The sequence below is a fragment of the Ascaphus truei genome, chromosome 13 (assembly GCF_040206685.1).
Source record: "Ascaphus truei isolate aAscTru1 chromosome 13, aAscTru1.hap1, whole genome shotgun sequence".
Classification (NCBI taxonomy): Eukaryota; Metazoa; Chordata; class Amphibia; order Anura; family Ascaphidae; genus Ascaphus; species Ascaphus truei.
Genome location: NC_134495.1, coordinates 14,814,021 through 14,830,845, shown reverse-complemented (window position 1 = coordinate 14,830,845; position 16,825 = coordinate 14,814,021). Strand labels below are relative to the sequence as shown.

General features: G+C 40.8%; 1 protein-coding gene across 8 annotated transcripts in view; it reads left to right on the top strand.

Annotated features, from left to right (window-relative positions):
• The window catches only part of SFSWAP (splicing factor SWAP), an 86,421-nt gene that overhangs the window by 44,291 nt on the left and 25,305 nt on the right, over window positions 1–16,825 (top strand). For all 8 annotated transcript variants that reach the window (XM_075568643.1, XM_075568642.1, XM_075568644.1 and 5 more), the window contains 2 exons: window positions 2,788–2,975; window positions 15,449–15,702. In XM_075568643.1, coding sequence (XP_075424758.1) covers window positions 2,788–2,975; window positions 15,449–15,702 — 442 coding nt within the window. The remainder of the gene's footprint in view (window positions 1–2,787; window positions 2,976–15,448; window positions 15,703–16,825) is intronic.

Here is a 16,825-nt window from a genome sequence, read left to right as displayed (position 1 = left end):
ACGCCTTCGCAATCAAGAGCAAAACCTCTTCTAATTGACCTAGCAACAGGAATCCAATAGCACATCATGCTTTGAACCTCCAACACTTTGCCACTTTCTGGGTAGTTGCTCTTGAAGGGAAAACAGTCTGAGGTGTCTCTGCCGACTTAGATTTGTTATTGCTGTGCAGAGACGGGCGAGATTTGCATAATGTGAAGCCTGACCTTTTCATTTTTACTTTGTCTTTACCAGTCCTAACAGATATAACAACTTGATTGTAGAAATGGCAGTGGTTGCATCTCAATTCTGAATTAACATGCAGCATGCTGGGACTTGCAGGCTGAGATATATATATTTTGGAGAGTGGACTTTCATACAAAAACACGCCTCGGTTTGAGGTTCATATTGTTAAATCTGCCTGGGTTCAGTTGGATTAATAAAATCATCAGTTGGATCTGCCCTTTTCCTATGCAAAAATAATAATGGGGATAAAAGTACTTTGCATTGAGTCGTAATGTAAATTAGTGCTTGTGTCCAATGCTACCAGTGTGTGAAATGCAGCATAAAAACGTCCACAAAGGAACCGCAGGCTAAATTAAAAGTAAGAAATTATTTAGTGTTGCATGATACAAGCATACATTAGTAAATTGCAGAATATGCATTTTAAATATTCATGTTTAAATTGCCAAAATTCGGAATCTGAAGGAATAAAAATACTGCAGGACAGGAAATAGATTAATTTCTCTCGAATTTGATGACCATGTTTTGGGGGATGGGGGCGCGTGGTTAGGTGCCTTACTAAGCAGGTTCCAGTATTCCTGCTATTTATCTTTGGGTTTCATTGTTTTAATGAAACATAAAAGGTGGTGAGATTGAACTTTCATTACCACGTTGATCTCTTAAAGTGTGATCTAGAAATCTCAAGTACAACCACGTAATTAAAGACCTTTGATTTTGACCCAGATAAACATTATAATTTAGGATCCCCTTGGAGCCGTACAATATTTTCAACAATGGTTGGCTTCTTCCAACTCTGTTTTATTCCAGGCTGTACAGCCTGCTGTGGCTAAATACTGAATATCGCAGCCACAAAAAAATATTTATTAAGGAACATGTTTCCAAAACGAGATTTTGAGTGGATGTAATTAATACAATGTAAATGTTTAGTCTTGGTTTTACATTAATGGCTTTATATTAATGGCCAGTCATCTGGAAATTAGACTCATATGTGTTATCCATTTTTCTAACACTGCAGCATAGGGCAAAGATGTAATAACTCTGTTTTATTTCTTTTTCCTGTCCAGTGAAGAGCAAACCTTGCATAAAGGGCAGCATCTTAAGAGAAAACACAACTTCACAGTGGCTTTTGAGTCTGAATACCAGAGCAGTTGGTTTCAGCATTAATTATGGGAATTTTCCTTACTTTGTATTTTAATAAATAACTTTATTTCATATAGTACTTTTCTCCCAATGGAACTCAAAGTGCTTCACAATTACAGTATAGCGTGCGGTACGCAGCACATAGAAATGTTAGACACAGTCCCTGCCCAGATGAGCTTACAATTGTTTTTTGATGCCTGAGGCACAGCGAGATAGTGACTTACCCAAGGTCACAAGGAGTTTGAAGCAAGAGTCAATGTCAGCTCTGTGTCATCGTTTACAGTCAGCGTCTTTACTCGCTGAGTCACTCCTCCCTGTACTTAACTAATGTAAGGGCCAAAGAGACACAGGCAGATCTATAAAAACAATGTGTGGCCAAACATTTGCAATTGGCATTTTATTATTGTGTAATTTCGTTGGTTTCTAGGTAAGATGCATAATGTGTGTATTCAAACTGCATTAATAAGACCACGCCTTAAATATGGAGTACAATTTGGGGCACCACTCCTTAGAAAAGACGTTCTAGAACTAGAGTGCAGAGAAGAGCCACCAAATGAATAAAGGGGATGGACAATCTATCTTATGAGGAGAGGCTAGCTAAATTAGTTTATTTACATTAGAAAGGAGGTGTCTAAGAGGGGATATAACAATATACTAATATATTCTGGGACAGTACAAGGAGCTTTCAAATGAACTATTCACCCCAAGGGTAGTACAAAGGACTCAGGGGCATCCCTTTAGGTTGGAGGAAAGGAGATTTCACCAGCAACAAAGGAAAGGGTTCTTTACCGTAAGGGCAGTTAAAATGTGGCATTCATTACTCATGGAGACCGTGATGGCAGATGCAATAAATTTGTTCAAAAAAAGGTTGGTCATCTTTTTAGAAAGGAAAGATATACAGGGATATTCCAAATAACATGGGAAGAATGTTGATCCAGGGATTAATCAGATTGCCAATTCCTGAAGTCAGGAAGGAATTTATTTTTCCCCTTATGAGATATCATTGGATGAAATAACACTAGGGTTGTTTGTTTGCCTTCCTCTGGATCAATAAGTATAGATTTAGGTAAAGTATCTTTTGTCTAAATTTAGCATAGGTTGAACTTGATGGACGTACGTCTTTTTTCAGCCTCATCTACTGTGTAACTATGTAACTCCTGGGTTGTCAGGTTGTAGTATAGCCTCATTATGGGACTGTAATCTCATATATGCAAATAATGCTATAAAATGATCTCTCTCAGATGATGGATTAGTTTCCTGGGGCGTCAAATCCCCAACTGATTTGAAGAAAACAGCCGACCAGCTGTAAAGTCAGCGAGACAGGCTAGCGATGGTGGCGTTGCGATCACAGTCTTGCTCCTAGAGGACTAGGGAGGTGGTAAATATCTGGACTTGTAGGGTAAAGAGTGATGTGTTTTTGTCTTTCAGCAAAGCAAAAGCTGGAAGACAGACTTTCTGCAGCAGCCCGAGAAAAACTGGCCCAGGCTGCCAAAGAGTCGAAAGAAAAGCAGCTGCAGGCAGAACGCAAAAGGAAAGCTGCATTGTTCCTGCAAACATTAAAAAATCCATTGGATTCTGAGTCAGGAAGGTTTGAGGACAGTAACTATAGTCCAGAGGTCAGTTGCATAACATTTTATTTACTTTATAAATGTACTGGTAGTGTGACAGTTATGTTGCTTTGTTACATCCATACTAATGGCCCCAGTGAATGTCTATGCCTATAGAATTGCTGTAAAATGCTGTATTAACCGTTCTCGTGTTACTCTGGTGAGGAGCAACTCAGGTGACACTTTACTGCACCGAAGAACTGACACATTGCTCAACTTGTCAATCCTGTCCCCTGAATGTTTGTGCACTTCAGTACACTGGTCCAGATACAGTTCAGTAAATGCATCTTTATTGATGATAAGTGACAGGCATATTGGACCTGGATAAGGTGCAGGGTAATTGTCGGTAGTAATACTTTATTAGACCCGCAGCGAAGTTCTTCATAGTTTGTCTCTGTGCGTGCCGTCTGATGAGGAGATTTTTGACCACTTGACACCTTGAATATATTATGCCTCCTACACAGTCTTAGCAAGCTCCAAACCCCCTACATTGTGTGTATGTGTGTATATATATATATATATATATATGTGTCTGTGTCTTTTGGAGTGCTACTGGGTTTTTGACCTTGTATATACAACAAGAGACAAAATGTCCCCAATGCTACATCCAACTTAACAAATCATTTAGTACAGTACTATGTGCAGTGACGAGAAAATGTTTGTGAACCCTTTAGGATTTTCACACATTTCAAACCTAAAATAATGTTAGAACTTAATCTAAGTCCTAATAATAAATAAAGATAACCTGATGAAACAAATGACACGAGCGTGATACGTGTTCAACATTTATTCATCCACAAATTATTTTTCATTCAATATCCATGTGTGAAAGTATGGGAACCTTTAGATTCAGTAACTGGCGCCCCCTTGAGCAGCAATGACTTTAAATTAGGGTTTCCTGTAACTGCTGGTCAGTCTCTCACATTGGTTTTGAGACATTTTGGCCCATTCCACATAGAACTGCTTAATCTCTGGGATATTTGAGCACTTCCTTGCATGGACAGATCGCTTCATGTCCTGCCACTGGGATGTGTTGGTCCAAACTTTGACTGGGCCATTCTAAAAAAGCAGTATTTCTTCCGCAGCCATTCTTTTGTAGATCTGCTTGTATGTTTTAAGATCATGGTTTTGCTGCATGACCCACTTTTCACTTCAGCTCACAGACGGAAGGCCTGACATTCTCCTCTAAAATGTTCTGATACAAAGTAGAACTCATGGTTGTATCAATGATGGAAAGTCGTCCCGGTCCTGAGGCAGCAAAGCGGCTCCAAACAATCCCACTCCCACCACTATGCTTGACGTTTGAGATGAGGTTCCTCTGTTCAAACGCAGTGTTTGGTTTTCGCCAAACATAACTCTTCTCATTGAGGCCAAAAGTTCTACCTTTGAAATGTCTATCCAGAGAACATTGTTCCAGAAATCTTAGGGATCATCTATGTGCTCTTTGACAAACTACAGACAGGCAGCAATGTTTTTATTTTTTATTGTTTTGTTTTTATAGAGCATTAGTTTCCTTCTGGTTATCCTTCCATGAGCACCATTCTTGTTCAGTCTTTATCTGATAGTTGAGTCATGAACACTCACATAAGCCAAGGAGAGAGTGGCCTGCAGATCCTTGGTTGTTACTTTGGGGTTCTTTGTGACTTCCGGATGATTTGCCGCTTTGTTCTTAGAGATTTTGGTAGGACAACCGTTCTTGGGTAGAGTGACTGTGGTCTTGAACTTTCTCCATTTATAAACAGTCTGTCTGACAGTGGATTGGTGGAGCCCCAAATCCTTAAAAATGTTTTTTTTTTAACACTTTCTAGACTGACTAGCACCAATAAATGCTCTTCTGAGGTCCCAGAGATATATCTTGATAGTAGCATGACGTGTTTCCACACACCTGTATGGTGAAGACCAAACTCACAATGTTTCTGATTTTTATATATGGTGGGGCTTCACAAACTCAGCCCCTGAACATCGACCTAATTATTTAAACACCTGATTCTAATTATCCCTTTTAGTTTAGCTGATAAAACCAGGGTTTCACTTACTTTTGCACATACCCTGACTCGTAATCACTCATTGTTTGTATATTTCATACATCATTTTGTTTCAAAAGACATTGAATTGTTAATATAAACCATATTGAATATTTAAGAAATAACTGATTTTGATTCAAGAAGGTTATCATAGAAAAACTAGGAAACTTCTGTAATTATCATTTGGGTTCACAAACTGTTTCTCGCCACTGTATTTTATCTGAATTCTTTTTCTTATTATTTATTTTTAAATATATATACACACACACACACACACACACACACACACACACACACACACACACACACACACACACACACACACACACACACACACACACACACACACACACACACACACACACACCTCTATCGAGTATATATGCAGTATTTTGTTTCCTCTCCTCTATGCAGTGGAAGAAATACATAAGACAGTATAATATTGGTAGTGTAGGACCTACTGAAATGAGTTTATTACTGTGACGTGGTTGTAGGCTTAAAATATTTTGGCCGTCGTATTGAACTAAATGACCCATTTTTATGAAGAGAGACTATAGATAAAATAAATAGTAATGTTGGCTGTAGCATTGGGGGATATTATGACTCCTGCTGCTGTAGTGAAATGTATCACTACATATAAAACAGGACTGAAAACGCCACTTATTTATTATTTCTTAAATGATGGTGTGAGATCTGCTCTCTCTGCATGTATTTTGTGGTTAGATTTGGCTCACTAGTTCATTCAAAGCCACGTACTTGAGCCAATGAATTTCAAGCTGCTGGATCCCAGTTACATGCTGATACATTTACTTAGCGTGTTGTCTTGTACTTTCCTGGAAATGGAGAAGTGTGTAAAGAGGGTCAGATAGAGAAATTATTAATGAAATGTTACAGTACTATATTTCTCTTAACTGACTTTTTATATGAACTATTTAATTAGCTCTTCTCCATAAACACAATCAATAGGTCTTCATTCATGAAGTTAAGAAGCTTTCCTGTATCCTTATCGCTTGTTTTTCCTTTTGTGCAGTGGCTTTTATAATTAATAATTAGCCACAGAATACCAGCTTAAGCAGACAGCAATTAAAAATGGTGAAGTACTCAATGCGAGGAAACTGCATCGCACTATAACAGTTGAAGGGGATGAGAGTTTATATTTTTCACTTCATGGTGTATGGCTAGTGTGTTCTGGCTGGGGCTTCTCTGCGGTATGCCGCAGAAAGATAACCGTGCCTGCGAGAAGTAGCATGTAATGGTGGGAGCTGATGAAGGAGCTCTGTGGGAATGACATACATCCTCTCCATGCAGGAGACCTAAACATAGTCTGCAACTCTCATTTTTCACTCCAAGGCAAATGTATAGAGGGGATTGGTGAAGGGGAGCCTCATTAGTTATACCTAGAAGGCAGGAACCTCGGCATTCAGGTCCAACAGTAAGCTCCAGGATTAATCAAGCAGGGTATCGCCAGGTGGCTCCCGGCTTTAGTCGCTGAGAGGAAGTTGTTTTGAAGAAAGTTTAACTGTTTTTTGACTTTCAAATGGGAGTATCTGGTCTTTTTTACACTAGTACGCAGGGAAGAGGGGGGGAACAACATGAGTCAAGATATGTTCATTTGCAACCTTTGTTCACAAAGAGGTTTGCAAAGGATTCATTAAGTTATAGGTCTCGGCAGGGCTGACCAAAAGAGGTTTGTGTTGGCATTGCATGATTAGAACATTCTATGCCTAGATTTCCCTAGTTTTCAGGTAACATGTACTTAAAAGAACACACTCCCTTCCACCCCCCCCCCCCCCCCCCACCACCATTTGTGTTTTGTTTTTTTTACAGAATTGGAACCAGTTTATTCCTTGCTCCAAACCCCTTCCCCTGGTTCCCGAGATCTTTATCTCTATAAGTACCGATAAATTAAAAGATGGCTGCCAACATCGTTCAATAGGAAACTGATGTGATGCCCTGATGACATTGAGGCATCCTATTGGGCTGTAGGAGTGAGGCTTGGATGTTAGTCATATTGATTGCCCAAAAAGATAAATGTCTCAGGAACCGGGTTGTCTCCTGAGATAAATAATACAGCTGCTCAGAGGGCCTCTTGGCTCTGATTCTATTAAAACATTTTTTTTTTAGATATAATAGGGAGGGGGCTGTTTTTAGTACTACTGTCGGACTGGTACGTGCATTAGTTGAATTTGCATAGTTTGCTTTTACTGTCCGATACATTATTGCTTTTTCTTTTTAGTGTCTAGTCATTTTACATTTCCCTTGACCAATTGCTTAAAACTAAACTGTTGAAAGTGTTAACTTTAAAAATGTTTCTCTGCCAAATACCCTGATGTTTTGCCATTCATTCATAGGAGATCGGACTGTCAAGTGTGGATATTGAATGCTCTCCTTTACTAGATATGTTAAATCCGTACATTACAAAAGCCTTTCTGTTTTAATATGGGTTGCATCCATGATTTGAAAATGTCAAGCAAGTGAAGTAAACAGATTAAAATATACACATACATGGAAATTAGATTTTATGCTCATTCCATTTATTTAATCTCCGCTAATAATGTTCCCGATTTTATTACCTCCGATCAAAGATGCAGCTGAACGCCTCTAGAAATAACACTTTGACGGAGGATAATGATACATTTTAATTGCTTCCAATTTGAAATAATGGTAATTAAATTGGTTGCTTCTTGTAGCAAAAGGAGTCGTAAATTTGTTTGTAGAATACAAGAACGTTTGATGGACATCGTCCAACGTGTGATGGGTGAACGTGTAACAATGTGGCTGGAGCAGGTCGTCGTGTTTGTAAAAGAAATGTGTGAGTGTTAATGCACAGAACGACTAACAAATGAGACCGCGTCGTGGTGGCAGCAAAATACCCAAATAAACCGGCGATATAGGCAAAATAACAACATTAAAAGTAACATTTCCTTTAGTTGGGGGGGGGGGGTGGGGGGGGGCTGCTCCTTAATGGTCATACTTAAAGCAAACATTTGATTGTTTTGCTGTTTTCTAAATTAAGATTAATTTTATTTTCATTAAGCATCTAAATGTTGGGTGCCTGTTTAAAAAAAAGTTTATTCAACCTTTGGCCTACCATGTTCCTGTTAGTGGGCTGGTAAAGGTTGGGGAGAAGGGGGTGGGGTGTAGCTAATGGAGATCAACCCCTTTCTACGTTTCCGCTCACATTTACAAAAGTAATTTCTAAGCACTATTTTCAAATCTGATAAAAAATAATTTTTTGTTAAAGGTGGTGTTAACCAGCTAGTCTTAACTAGTTCCAAACTTTCTCATTTGTTCATTTTTTAAATCCTGGAGCGGTGACACGACTGGAAGGGAATACGGTCGGCTGGCAAAGGTTAAGATTCTGCATCTTCTGATTTTAAGCTGACGGTCTAGCAAGTCTATTACTGTAATTAGGAAAATGACTGGTGAGCTATATAGTCTATACAGGCGGTTAACAGACCGTTGGATTGCGGGTCCCATGTTAATCGGCGGCGGTTACCGTCGGATAAGCGGGTCCGGTGTCGGATAATGCGTGCGGCGGACTGCATGATGCTGCGGCGGATAAGGCATCAGTTGGAAACCGGGACGTCGGTAAGCGAGGACACACTGTATAGTTATTTTTCTGTCTTGGTCCTTATGTGACTCCAGCTTCCATCATGCAGGTTTAGGAAACTATGGATCGTGTGTAAGGGACTCAAATGTATCTGCCAATCATGCTTCAGTGAGACATTGTAGCGGAAAATGTTTGACCTGTCCGGTTATTTAAGCTCTGTGATCTTTACCTTTTGAGAACCTAATGACTGTATTCCGTTCAAGAAAAGCCTTTACTAATAGAACATGACTGGTGCTTTCTGTGCAGTGTTTTATTTAGAAGTTGCACTGTCAGGCGTGTCTTATTGCATCTTGCTGTGCCAAATGTTTGTTGAATCAATCTGTATACTTAGTAGCATGAAGCAAGGCTGAAGTACTTTCGTTGTCAGAAATGCATGTTAACAAATACAAACTTTTAGAAAGCACAAATCATGGGGAGATTGCCAAAGGATTTTTTCTGACTGTCATAAAGCTGAATATTAATCTACATATCTGTGAAGAGCACTCATAACCAAGACTGGTTCTTTGTTCATATCCAATAAGGTGCAGTAATTGGGACTCAAGTTGTATAAATGATACATTTAAAGCAAATATGTTGGGACTCAACCATTTACTTTTTAATGAAAAAACTCAGGACATTGATTTTCTTCCAATGACATTAATGATGGTGGTCTGGTTCCATTCTTGCATGTTTTGCGTAAATGAAGACTCGGCGAGCATTGTAGATGTAAGTATATATCTTTCAAATGTCTTTCATTTGAATATGAAGAAGTGGAATGAAATGTCTACATGAATGATTAATCGTGATGGATGTGCTCACGCTCACTAGAATTTGTCATCTCCCATTGCATACGATACAAACACTTTTTGCTCAATTGCAGAGAAATCTCAAGAGACTCTTTGTTGGTGACTTTTAAACCATGTATTATTCATAAGTTACATTGATCTCTAAAGGGGTGGGGCGGGGGGGGGGTACCTGGAGATTATCTGTGGTCCTCCAACATCTGGAGACCCCTTAATTCACACGATATCCATAGGGGGAGGGGTGCTGGTTTTTACAACCCAAAAATATAAATATGGCTTTTTTTTGTCCATCAGGCACTTATTCTTACCTGGTGGACAAGCCTATTCGGCACTCGGGAACTGGCAGATCCTTGGGTGCTAGTAGGCCTTCCCTGGTAAAATTTTAAAGCCGCAATCCATGCTGCCCTGTTTATTATTTTAAACCGTAAATACTATATTTAATTTAAATCAGGAAAGGATTGAAGAATTTAAAGGTAAAAATTATATTGAATCAATCAAATGTATTAATGATGAGGACATTTCTGCTAATATACTTCCATAAAGAACATGTGGCCTTCTGTGCAAGCTCTCAATTTTGTAAAACGCCCTCAGATGCCCTAACTGGATTGAAAAGTGTGTTCTGGTGACTGTATACACACAGAAGGCTGTGATTCATGTTTTATGAAAGCATTTCAATCTAGGAATTGGGCTTCTCCATATTAGATTGATAATTTTAATAATCTGTTTTGTCACCCAATCCAATTCTCTTTGTATCCTCTGGAGAGGATTGCTGATTGTGAAGTGGCTTGTTGGTTCATGCTATGGAAATACCTTCCCAGGGTCCCCTTATTCTGTGATTCATCTTCTTATATAGGCTTTCAAATCTTGGTAAAATGGCAGGCCAGACAACAGCCTGCTGGGTTATTAAGTTATTCTATTTTTTTTAGCAACAGGCTGCTGCTCTGAAGTGTCACAGCTTTTTTTTATTTATTATTATTGCTTGACGAATATAAAAGCACGCATTGCTCTCGAATCCATTTTAGTCACATCTACCACGGAAGGTGTTATATATAAACAATTTCTGGTATTGGTGACTTTTGACCTGTCTGAAATGACATCATGAGTTTTTCTTCTATTGTAGGGAGTATGAGATTCTGATCTCACACGTTTATTCTCAAAGCTAGTAGCTACATATGAAGAAAACTAGTGCGGTTAATAGCTATGAATGCTATTAAAGTGAGAATGCTGAGTTGCATGATAGTAAAGCAGTAAAACGGTCAAAATGCTATTGCCAACCTAAGAGATGTAATATTATTCTAACTTAATGTTTAAACTTGTGTTTTTACTATGCAGCGTTTCATAGCTGCAGGTCTAACAAAAGACAAAAAGCCCCAGTGATACATCCAACACGACGGATCGTATAGTTAAATACTTAGCTGTTTTTCTTCATAAATATAGACTAATTTAGTTACATTTTTCAGCCGAAGCATATTAAGGCTAAGGACGCGCTGCGGTCGGCGGCGCGCGGCCGCGGGCCACCAGCTCCTTTCCTCCAGTGTGTAGGTCCCCGCTGGCTCCTTCCGACGTGGCTCACTGCGAGCTGTGACGCGTCAGCCGGCCGATGCTGCAAGCTTCTGGTGATCAGAAGCGCTGACGCGTCACGTGCTGCACGAGTCAGCCAATGAGGAGGGGAGCTACGGGAGGGAGGCGGCGTGGGAGGGAAGTGTGCCTGTGTGTGCAATCTATCCCTCTCCTCCCAGACCCACAACCCCTGCGTCTTCACCCTTAACCTCCTCCACCCCTCCCTGGGTTCAATGGCCGCTCCCCCCAGACCCATTTTGGCCACGGCCCATACTCTCCCCCCCCCCCCCCCCCCCCCCCCCACCTCGCTGAAAAGTCAGCTGCGTGCAGCGGGTCCTCAGCCTGCGCTTGCAAACCACGGCAAGGTACCCCCTCTTTTGCAAGTTATATTGGATGTAACACTGCAGCGTTTTGTGTTTTGTTCTAACATGAGGTGACAATGTCGGTAGCACTCCTTTTTGACACAAATATGGGGTGGTTTTGATGTGAGCTGTCTGTTTTATTTTTAAGTATTTTTTCTGTCACTCAGTTAGCCATGAGTGATATTAAGGCGATTTTCATCTGTAATGACAATATAAATGTGCGTTGGGTGCCGGCTTCTTTGCCGTGTGGCTATCCTGTTTTCGATGCAGAAACAAGTAGGGAGGGCACAGCAAAATTGAGAGACCTATATTCTTGCAAAAAGAGAAGCTTAAAAAGTCTACCATGCACACTGCTTTTATGGGCGAGTGCAGCCACAGATCACGTTTTTAATTCCTCTCTGTGCAGGACTATATAGGCCTGATGGTTTTTGTGTGAAACCTTTTATTTGTTTTTGCATCTCTCTAATGCAGGGGTTCTTAACCAGGGGTGATTTCACTCCCAGTGGGGTGATTGAAGGGGGTTCCGGGGGGCAATTGAGAAGGTACTGGGCTTTATTTTTAACATTGTATTACTCAAGCTCAGTATACTGCATCTGCTTTTATTTTGTCCTTACATCGCTTGTTTTTCAAAGTACAAGAAAACAAAACAGTTGATCCAAACCAACAGCCATTTTTGTTTCTTTTTTTCAGTGATCTTTTAGCATGTTATAGCATATATACTGTATTTAGATTTTCCTTGACTGTTCATCCTTTACAGTAGCTTTTATATACATTTACACCAACAAATCAAGCTGGCATGATGAAGCAAATTGTAATACAAATAACATTTACAGGACGGTTAGAAGTCGTATGAATGTACAGTATATTCAAATGATTAACCTATAAAATATTAACTAACATTTTCGCATAAATAGAAGAGTTAAAACAGCAATAATATAATCATTATATATAGTGTAATGTTGTATAGTTGTTCGTTGGGTAAAAGAACTAGTATTTAATCAATCTTCATGGGTATAGTTTCAAAGTATGTAAAAAAAATTGTAGTAAGTTACACATTACAGCAATTAAAAATATCCTTTGTGAGCACATTCACATGGATCAGCCCTCTGCAACCCTGCTTTTCTCTATCGCCTAGGACAGCGGTGCGCCCCTCGGGGGGGGGGGGGGGGGGGGGGGCCACAACATTATTCAGGGGGGCACGAGCGGTTGCAGGGGTCCCGCGCTCTTCCCCCCAAGGCATTTAAATTTATGCCAGGGGATCACGTGAGGCCTCTGCAACTAACTTGCCTTCTCTTCAGCGTCACGTCGCCATGGCAATGCGGCGTCGTGACGTCACGCGACCCCGCAATGTCATTTGATGCCGAGAGCCGGAGTGGAGGTAAGGGAGAGGGGGGAAAGGGGGGCGCGAGCAGGGAGGGAAGCAGATGGGGGGCGCGCAAGCGCAGGAAAGATTGCGCATCGCTGTCCTAGGATAGTGTTTCCATTTCAGCTAGGGATTCTGGGTATTGACATGCAAATGAGCACAGTGTCAAATTTTACTTCTTATCCATTTTAATATGGAGCATTATATGCTGATGCCTGCCGTGTTACACCGCTTTTCAGCATAGTCTGGGTTTAAGAAGTGCATAGCCAGTGAACATACATACAGCTGTTTTGACATTTGGGTCCCAGAATCCCTGGCTGCAGTGGAAGCACTGTATGCTAAGATGATGGGGGAAAGCAGGATTGCAGACCTGTATGACACGTGAATGTGCTCACACGTGATATTTTTATTTGCTGTATGGTGGAGGGTTTTTGTCACTTTTTTTACTTAGTGTGGTTGAATACATTACACAAAATAAGTTGCCGGGTACAGAATTCTTAATGTAAACTATATTCTTACACATCTTTGTTTCCCTCATGTTTCTTATCCTGTTACAGACACCAGTAAATACATTGGAATAGGCAACTCATTATCTCTTTTCTAGCCTTGTTTTTCTTTGAAACACAAATGTCTGCAGATGATTTGATTACATTCATCTCGCTTAGCTCCCTTCATTCTGATAAAAATTAGCAGTGTCCCACACCTGCCTCTTCGGGAGAATCAATACCCGCAGCAATTTGAAACCCCTATAACAGTCCTTCAAACTTACTCAGCTTTTTTTATTGATCCTTTTGCGTGTGCTGAGACTCGGATAGAACTGATAAATCGGAAGCAAAAGGAAGCCTTTTTTTTTATTAAAGAAATTGATTAACCTGGACAGTGTCTTAACCTGTTTACTGTGGCAGTGCTGTGGTTAAATAGCAGTGGAGATAAATAGGCTTTTCAGTATGTTTAATATTCTCCAAAAATGTTTGTATTGATTAATGAACCTTTAGCAGTCTCATTGCTTGATATGACTATAAATAGGGACATGTTTGTGAAACCGTTTAGCGAGCAATCGATACAGAAGTAGAAGATTAAAATTGCTCACCTGCAGGTAGAAATAGAATACACAATATTTACACAACCAAGCAAGCCAGAGTTTAGATTCCAGCAGTCATATTCGTAAAAGTTTATTACCCTTGAACAGTATAAATGAGCCCTTGATGTATTGAAATGAAGCAGCCAGGGGAAAACATGACGGCAGGGTAAGAGAAGTTCCCATTTTAAGGTGTTTTGTTAGCCAATGAAGGTAAGAGAAGGCTCAACGTGTGTGTGGGGGGGGGGGTTTACCTGTGCAAACTCTTGCTGAACACAGGTTTAGTTAAGAAATCAAGCCCAAGTCTCGGCTTACCACGTTTACAAACCCAACATTAAAAAAAATTCCAAAATACTTATAGGTGTCTGGTTTTTATAAATAGGGCACCAGTCTCTTAAATTAAACCCCTCAAACATGTCACGATCACTGGTGATGCTTTCGCTTTCTGCAAATTATGATGGCGTTGATCCAGCGCTGCTGCACTGAAAGCCACATTGAAGACACTGTGTCTTCCCGTGCAAGGTTGCTGGATCGGCGCTATCGCAGTTTACAGAATAAGGGCCTTCGAATCTAGTCAGGACTGTCCCATTGAAATGACCATGCGCAAAATGTATAGGATTAATACTTAACTGCACGGTTGGCTCTCTGGTAGCAAAGGAGTTGGGATAAAAAGAAAAAGGACCCTTAAAAGCTTTGGACTGGTTAAGTTGGTCTGCGCCTATTTAAAAGGATACACCTGCTGATTTCTCAAGTTGATTTTTCAACCACAGCTCTTAGGATGACATCACTTCCAATTAGGGCCAAAGTAGTACTGCCAGACTTAAGTGCTGCTGTGAAACAAATTAGGCCTTAAAATTCTCCTAGGCATTACAAAAAAAATTATCACTTACAAAATGTAAAAAAGGCTTCGGGTATGTCGTTTTTAATTGGATGTCTTTTAAAGCCTTCGGTCTCACAAGCTTAGGGAATTGCCTTCTGTAACCACTCAACCATTTCCCATTTCTTATTGCCCTTTGAGTGTCGAATTCAAAATATTTCCCTGACAAAAGTGATAGATGTTAATTGATTAACTTTCCGTCTGATCTGCTTTTGTATAACAAGCGCTGTAGCTCCAAAGATTTGTTTAGTTGGTGGACAACTCTTGATTAGGGATAAATTGACCACAGAACACGGACTACTTTGTTTATCAAAGATAGTACTTAACAGTCAGGATGGCAATGTTGGCAGGGGATGGACGCCATTTGTGTTTGTTATTCCCTATGAATCAGAAAAGAATTGAAGCGGCACACATCCAAATGGAGCCAGAGTAAAGTTGAATAATATATTTTATTATGCCATGGATAAAAAGGAGACACACAACCCCTCCAATGCGTTTCGCACCTGTTGGTGCTCCATTATTCAATATGTAGGCTGATATTCTGAAGTATCTACTTTTTAACGTCAATGTTGGAGCCAGTGGGCTAAGAGTTTTTCATTCCATGTCCTTATGGGTTCATCTAGGTAAGTGATGGACCATTGTATTCTATTATCGAGATTATTTCCCCACACTGCCTATGTTGGGATATGATGGACAGGCCTATGGAGCATTGCACTAGATAGTTTACAATTACCCATTTTATGCTGAAGGTGTCTGTAAAGTATGAACACGTCAATTTGACATCTTTAATGTGACCTAACCAAGAACTTTTGTACATTAAAAGGTTAACAGAATGACCTATGACATGCTACCGGAAGATAGAATTTTGCCGGCTTCGGAATATCCCATGTCAGGAAGGTCCCCAAGCAGAGACTATCCCCGGGAAGAGAAGGAGAAAAAGAAGAAGAAACACAAAAAACGCTCCCGGTCAAGATCTCGCTCACCAAAATACCACTATGAGTCCAAGTCCAGGTCACGATCCCATGCAAAAGTGAAGCACTCCCTCCCCACGGCCTACAGAACAGTCAGACGTTCCAGGTAAGCTACAAATCGCTTTGCCAAGCTCCTTTAATAGGGTTTGTAGTGCTGTTTGAAATTGTGTTCACTAAACTGGTGCTTTCTTTAAAAAAAATTTTTTTTAAAAGTTCTTTGTTAAATTGCTGACAAATCCTTCTCAATATTAGTGTTTGTATTTTTGAGGGTATAACCCTTTCCTGTCCATAGCGTGCTATAAAGTCTGTGTTTTATTTATTTTTTACTTGCTCCACTTGACTTGGGCCTCGGCCATGCTCCCTGCTGGCGTGCTGAGGCGCAGGGAAAGCGGGTGCTTTCCCTGGCCTTGCGGTTGCTTACCGCACGTGGCGTCAGCGGGCTGTCAGGGGGCGGGCGCGTCACTGGCCGGGAGCGGGCCAGTGACGTCACGCAGCTGTTTCGCCCTCATTGGGCGAACCGCTCACGTGACCGGCCTGTCGCGCCGGCAAGCGGGGGAATTTTAAATTCCCCTAAGACCTGCGCTTCCGCAAGCGCGCGGAAGCGCAGGTGAGCCCCTACTAAAGCCGCTCTAATTGCGGCTGTAGGGGCTCAGTGCTGAGCGGGAGCGCGCGTCAGCACGCTTCCGCCAGCAAGCGCTACACATGGCCAAGGCCTTATGCTCCTACGGCATCTTGTTTTCATGGAGCTCAATGTAGTAGTCAGGAAATGCTGTATTCTCGGCTCTGGAGACCCCTGGTACAGAGATACTTGGAGTAATGTTATATACGCCGAAGGTCGTAGTTTACTGCCACAAATCCCCATAGACTTCCATTGGGATTTTCAGCCGAAAATTGTGCCCACTGCCTCTTCGTCTTATACAGAATAAGACACTTCGTTTTGGCATTTTATTTTTAAGATGACAGCCTGTTTGCTTCCCCGAAATGGGAGCACGGGGCACTGAAAAGTGGATATCGGGAATGGAGCAGTTCAACTCCGGAGGTTCAAATCCTGTAAAATCAATTTCGCAAAAATAAGAGCAGTCGTGATTATTTACCAAATCGGTAAACCTGAGAAGGACGTTGATCCATGGAGATATCTGATTGCTATTACTGGGGTCTGGAAGGACATTTTTTTCCCCTTATGAGACAGCATTGGATAATATGCCACTGGGTTTTTTTGTTTTCCTTCC